This window comes from Crocodylus siamensis, chromosome 8, assembly GCF_052110815.1.
Source record: "Crocodylus siamensis isolate JL-2025a chromosome 8, ASM5211081v1, whole genome shotgun sequence".
NCBI classification, from domain to species: Eukaryota; Metazoa; Chordata; order Crocodylia; family Crocodylidae; genus Crocodylus; species Crocodylus siamensis.
Window position 1 is genome coordinate 53,585,010 of NC_143402.1, and position 6,310 is coordinate 53,591,319.

Here is a 6,310-nt window from a genome sequence, read left to right on the forward strand (position 1 = left end):
TTTTTGCTGGGGGGGCTTGTGTGTGTTGGGGTACATGCATGTGCATCTGTGCACCCTGTATATGTGGTGTATGCATTTTGTGCAATCCTGTGTGTGTCCATCTGCATGTATGTTGTGTTTATCTGAGTGTATCCCTGTATGTGTGGTATGTGCATCTGTGTACATCCCTGTGTGCACCCCTGCATGTCTGGTGTGTGCATCTGTGTGCACACCTGTGTGTGCGACCACGCATGTGCATGTCTCAGCCACACATGTGCATCAGTCCATGTGGGATTCCTGAGAACCATGCAGTCCAGAGGCTGCGAGGATGGGTAGGGGCTTTGGGGGGTCTCTCCCCATCCCACCCTGCTCCCCAGGCTCTGACACACTTGTGGCCTCTTCCATCAGAGCTGGCTGTCCACATTGCCACCAGGGGCCCCGTCACTGTGGCCCTCAATGCTGAACTGCTGCAGGTAGGAGCCTCTGTGGACCTATGCCCCTCTCCCCAGCCTGTCCTGCCCTTAGCCCCTGGTTGACCTTACTAAGGCCTGCTTCTCCCTTTGACCTTTGCTCCTTCCCCCCCACAGTTTTATGAAGAGGGCATCATCACAAAGAACATGGCTTGCAATTGCAACCCAGAAGAAACAAACCACGCCGTGCTATTGGTGGGCTACGGCCTGGGTGAGTGGGGGATGGGCAGGCAGGGGGAAGGGAGACAGGATGGCATGGGGGATGATGGTAATGGCAGATGCATCTCATAAGAACATCAGAGCTGCTATGGACTGGGTCAGACCACAGGTCCATCTTGCTCCATCTCCTGTGTCACATGGCAATAGAGAGCAGGTACTGGAAGGGAGAGCGAACAGGGTCTGAGCAGGATTTATCCTCTGTTCCTCTTTCACTTACAGCCTTGTGCACTGAAGATCGAGAGAGTTCTGATTCAGAAGCCATGCCCCTCACTCCTGTGCTCAAGAGTTTCCTATGCCCCGCCTCAGATGTCAGTTTCCTAAACTGAGTAGACCTGTCTGTCTGTATAACCACCCCACCTACTAGCCATCCATCTATCCTCCTATCCATCCATCTATCCACCCAGCACTACCTGCCCATGGTATCCACCCCAGAGTCTGCCTGTCCATCTATCCACCCCACAATCTATCAACTCATCTATCTGTCTCTTTCTCCTTTCTCTCTCTCTCTCCTTGTCTTGCTAGCCTCTTTAGTCTCTCCTCATATGGAAGCCCCTCCATGCCGCACTGATAGTATGCCTGTTTACAAATCCATGGTACATCCACACCTTGAAGACTGTGCCCAGATCCAGTCCCTGCACATCCAAAAGGATAGAGAAGAACTAAAGATCCAGAGAAGGGTAACAAGAGTGATGAGTGGCATGGAGGGGCTTTCATGTGTGGAGAGGATAATGGGATAGAGAGGGAAAGGGAGAGAGAGTGTGGTCAAGAGATGGATGGATAGAGTGTGGGATCGATGGATAGATACATAGGCCTATTCAGTTTAGAAAAGAGATCACTTAAGGAGGGGCATGAGAAGGGTTTACAAAATACTAAATGGTGAAGAGAAAGTCACTAGGGATTTATTATTGCCTGTCTCTCACCACATAAGAACAAGTGATCACCACATGAAACCAGCAGTAGTAGACATCTTTCTGTCTTGCGAGACAATAGAATTATGTCAAGTGACACATCATCTCACTGAAAGTAATCCTTGCTTGGAGGATAAAGTGCTGCTGGCTGCAAAAGCCTGGACAGTGTATTTGGAGACACTGAGTTGCCCACGCACCAGTGTCCTGCCCTTCTCAGTCTTGCTGGTTTAATCCAAAGGAAAAGCAGGTGCCAATACATAAGGAGGCAATCAGTTTAAAACTAACAGTTGGTTTTCCCCCAGCATGTCATTAAAGTGTGGGACTTGTTGCCACCAGATGTGGTAGAAGCTGAGAGTTTAGCTAGATCTGCAAAAGGATTGGGCACATGCTTGGAGGAAAGGGGCATCAGGAGTTAATAAGCATGGGAGTGAGGGGCATAGCCTCTGAATCAAAACTTCCTAGACCTTACATGCTGGAGGCTGCAAGCAGGGGAGGGAGGTGGGGAACCCTGATGAGACCCAGTTCACTCTCCCTTTCAGCCTTCACTCTTTGTCTTCATGTGCACAGGAGATGGGACAAGATGAACCTATGGTCTGACCCAGTCCATGGCAGCTCTTATGTTGTATTACTATTTAGATGTATATCCTGCTTTGTGTCTGAGACAGGATTAAAGGGCTGGAAGACAGGAGAGCCCCAGGGGAGGCAGGATGGGGTTGGGGACCCCAGGGGGTGTGACGGAGACAAACAGGCAGTTGACAGAGATGGAAGCAGGGGATGAGGGTCAGAGTTTTCCTAAACCATTCACTGCCCTTCCCCAGTGCTGACCTGTCCCCTGCTTTTCCCTCACCAACTCCAGAGAAGAAGACCCCGTACTGGATTGTGAAGAACTCCTGGGGGCCTGAGTGGGGGGAGGAGGTGAGTTGGGGGGCACAGAACAGCCAATGGAGCATGGTGCCAGCTGCCGGGATTGTGTGCTGGGATGCAGCCAGCAATGGGGTGGGTGGGTATGGTCATACCAGTGCAGATGGTGGCTGGCTCTGGGGTGGGGTGTTTGGGGCACTGATATACAGTAGCTGGGTCTGGAGTGATGTGTGTTTTGGGGCTGGTTATATAAGGGTCCCCTTACTGCAGGTGGTGCCCAGCTCTGGCTTGGATTATGGGAAGCTTGTTATATAGGCCCCCCTTGTTCACTGTAGATGGCAGCTGGCTCTGGGGTGGGGTGTTTGGGGGACTGGTTATATAAGTCCCCAGATAACTAGACATATAGGGCCCCAGATTGCAACTGGCTTTGGGGTGAGTCACATCAGGGGCTGGTCATCCCAGCATGTGAGTGTATGAGAGCTGTGCCCAGCCCCTAACTGCTTATCCCATTCACACCCCAGGGCTTTTTCCGCATCTACCGTGGAAGCAATGCCTGTGGCATTGCCTCATTGCCCGTCACAGCTACAGTGTCTGAGGGTGACTTTGATGATGCCATAGAGTCCTGCCCACCCTGACAGGACAGATGGATGGATGGATAGGCTGCATCTCTTCCCTACCATGATCAACAAGCAAGGAAGATGAACAGCATCATATAGGAAACTTGCAGGGGTTGTGGGGAGGGGGAGGGGGTGGAGAGGGTGTAGGCTTTAGGCTGCTTAGTAGTGGAGTATTAGACTCAGGTCCTGTTTGCTTGCTGTTCTCTAGCTAGAAGTAAGATAGGAAGAAGGGGCAACCAGTGATGGAAATGCTTAGGGGAGGAGGTCCTCAAATATAGGACACAACTGGCTCAGCCAGGAGGATGCTGTGGCTTGGTACAAGTCCATCTGGTTTGGCGATAGAGACAGTTTTCTACTGTCACCGAAACAGGTCTACTGCCTGGCCTGGTCTGGTCTGGAATAGACCTGGAAAAGTCCATGTGACTGCCCCATTAGAAGGAGCAATATTATCTTAATGCAGAAAGAGCCCATGCACAGCTATGTGGTTACTTGCTTTGTCAGACATCTCTCTTTACTGAGCTTGTCCTGGTTGGTTGTGACTGGGGGATACAAGGCACAGATTTGCCTTGGAAATACCATCTTTGGCAAGGAGCCCCGGCCTTCGCTTTTATTGCCTATCTGCCGTGAGTGAAGAAGGGGGCTGCTTGGAAACATTGTTTCTGGAACCGAGGGACAAATTTCTTAGCCTTGACAGGCTGCCACCTTTTAAAGGCTCAGTTACTTTAGGCCCGATTTCTGCCTTGTTTTGTAAGAGTGATTCTGTCCCATCCACCACTTCATCTGCCTGATCCCTCTGGTCTTCCCCAGGCGCTCCTGTTTGTACCCGGTACTAGCATTGCTATTAAAATGGCTTGGGATTGAATTTTTGAGTTGGAGATTTTTTTCCTGGGATAGGCTTCTCAAATCTTCCTTGGTCTTCACAACCTGTCTGGGATCAACAGGGGGCTGGGATCAACCCCCACAGCCAATACACAACCCAGGAGCCCAGGCACATGCACGTGCACCCATGCACATGCACGTGCACCCATGCACACATTTGAACCACAGCGTCTGAGGTGCGCACACACAACCCAGGCATCCAGGACACATAGACAACTCACACACATATATGAACCTGGATACAAACCCAAGGCATCTGGGACTTATGCATGCATGTGCACACACACACATGCACACACACGCAGGCCAGGTGTCTCCTCCACACAGAGGAATTGGGTATCTGACAGACACATGCATGTGCACATGCATGAACTCACATACACAGAACCAAGGTGTGCCCCCCCCCAACCTCAACACACACACAAAAGAATCAGGTGTCTGACACATGCATGCATGTGTGGACACATGGGTCCGAGACCCAGGGCTGGAGCTTTCTCTAGGGAGTGATCCTTGGGGCAAAAAAGGAGTCTATTCCCTTATGCAGGAAAGGGGGTTAGGAGATAAAAAAGCCCCCTTAGCTGAACAGGGAACTCCAGGAAAGACTGGGGGCAAAGAAAGAGATTTACAGGCAGTGGAAGCAGGAGGCAGCCCCCAAGGAGGCATACACCTCTCTGGCCCACTACTGCAGAGAATCAGTTAAGCAGGCCAAGGCAGGACTGGAGCTTAGGCTGGCTTCAATGATTAAGGACAATAAAAAGTCCTTCTACAGATACATAGTGAGCAAAAGGAAAGCGCAGAGTAACACAGGGCCCCTGCAGGACAAATCAGGTCAGTTGGTAGTTGACACAGGAAAAAAAGGCAGAGCTCTTTAATGAGTTCTTCACTTCAGTGTTCCTAAGTACTGGCCAAGGCAATTCCCCAACCTTGAGCATAGACAGATGTCCAAAAGGCACCAGACTACCAAAGGTTAGTGCTGACTTAGTTAAGGAGCACTTGAAAGGGCTGGATGGGTACAAGTCAGCCGGCCCGGATGACATCCATGCCCGGGTGCTGAAGGAATTGGCCGGTGTCATATAGCTAAGCTGCTGGCATGGCTGTTTGAGCACTCATGGTGCTCTGATCAGGTCCCTGAGGACTGGAAAGGGGCCAACATGGAGCCCATTTTTAAGAAGGGGAGAAGGGATGAGCTGGGTAACTTTAGGCCAGTCACTGTTACCTCTATCCCTGGGAAAACACTAGAAGAAATCATCAAAGAGCACATTTGTGAAGGCCCAGCAGGAGAAACGCCTTAGGGATGTTTTCTTCCAGGAGGAAGGGGGCAATGAAAGGCCCATAGCCTTCGCCAGCAAGAAGCTAACCCTGACAGAGACCTGCTACTCGAGGACTGAGCAAGAGTGTTTAGCCATTCGGGGGTGGCAGGACTTTTTCATTATTACCTCATAGGGCAGGAGTTCGTGTTGATCACCAACCATGCCCCTCTAGGCTGGCTGCAAACAGCTAAGCTGGATATCACCAGATTGATGAGGTGGTCCCTGGCCTTTCAATCCTTTTATTTTACAGTAAGATACTGAGCAGGGAAGAAGAAAGGGAATGTCAACTTCCTTTCGTGCACAGAAGACAGATAGGACAACACCATGAACCACCAAGCTGAGGCCGGGAGAAGACACCAGCTTTAGAAGAGTACTTTTTTCCCTTTCTTTTTTCCTTAATTTCTTTACTCTTTTTGGTTACCCCTCCTGGGGGTGGCTATTGAACTACGGGAGGAGGTGTGTAACAGGGGCTCAGGTGGGAGCCCTGTTACTAAGGCAGGGTCGGGCAAGATTGACCGGATGACGCTCCTCATCAGGTGGAGGGAATCGTGCACCCAGGGCAGGGCAGGGTGATCAGCCTGCCACAGCCAGTATATATCCAGCAGTGGGGCATATACAATTTCCCTTTGGGCATGAGAGCAGAGCAAGGGGCAGCTGAAACCCCAGACGCAGAGAAAGACGAGTAGCCCACCCGGTGACCGGGAAGACACCAAGATTGCAGGACTCAGAATGACAAGATACATACCTGGGGGCTTCAGCAGCTCCCTTGTGGCAGGCGAGTTCAGAGGGAGGTGGAGCTAGGATCATTCACCTGCTCTGATTCAGATTCATGAAACAAACTCTCACCTTCTTAAGCATATTGACAGTGTCTCCCGTACTCTGCTGTCCATCATTTCTACGTGCAAGTTAATATTACTTCTCCTGAATTTTTACTGGAGCTAAAAAAGTCAGCAGGGCCATGAAATAAAAGCAAGACATGACCAGAAATGGCTCACGGACAGCAACATTTCAGAGGATAAAATAGTTTGAACACTGGGGGCATTTTTACACCTGCAAACACCACAGCA

General features: G+C 50.7%; 1 protein-coding gene across 1 annotated transcript; it reads left to right on the plus strand.

Moving 5' to 3' along the window:
• Positions 1-230: 230 nt before the first annotated feature.
• LOC149858580 (cathepsin W-like) lies at positions 231-3,916 on the plus strand. The gene is made up of 5 exons (XM_090061558.1): positions 231-311; positions 357-452; positions 567-660; positions 2,433-2,491; positions 2,959-3,916. The coding sequence occupies exons 1-5, from the start codon at positions 231-233 to the stop codon at positions 3,070-3,072; spliced, it is 444 nt and encodes a 147-aa protein (XP_089917684.1). The 3' UTR covers positions 3,073-3,916.
• The last annotated feature ends 2,394 nt before the right edge of the window (positions 3,917-6,310 follow it).

What these genes read in the sequence shown, in the direction of transcription:
- LOC149858580 (XM_090061558.1), top strand. Translation starts at nt 231, where the DNA reads ATGTGCATGTCTCAGCCACACATGTGCATCAGTCCATGTGGGATTCCT. An exon ending in ATTGGTGGGCTACGGCCTGG is followed by an intron (nt 661 to 2,432) that starts GTGAGTGGGGGA and finishes CACCAACTCCAG; the next exon opens with AGAAGAAGACCCCGTACTGG. An exon ending in GGCCTGAGTGGGGGGAGGAG is followed by an intron (nt 2,492 to 2,958) that starts GTGAGTTGGGGG and finishes TTCACACCCCAG; the next exon opens with GGCTTTTTCCGCATCTACCG.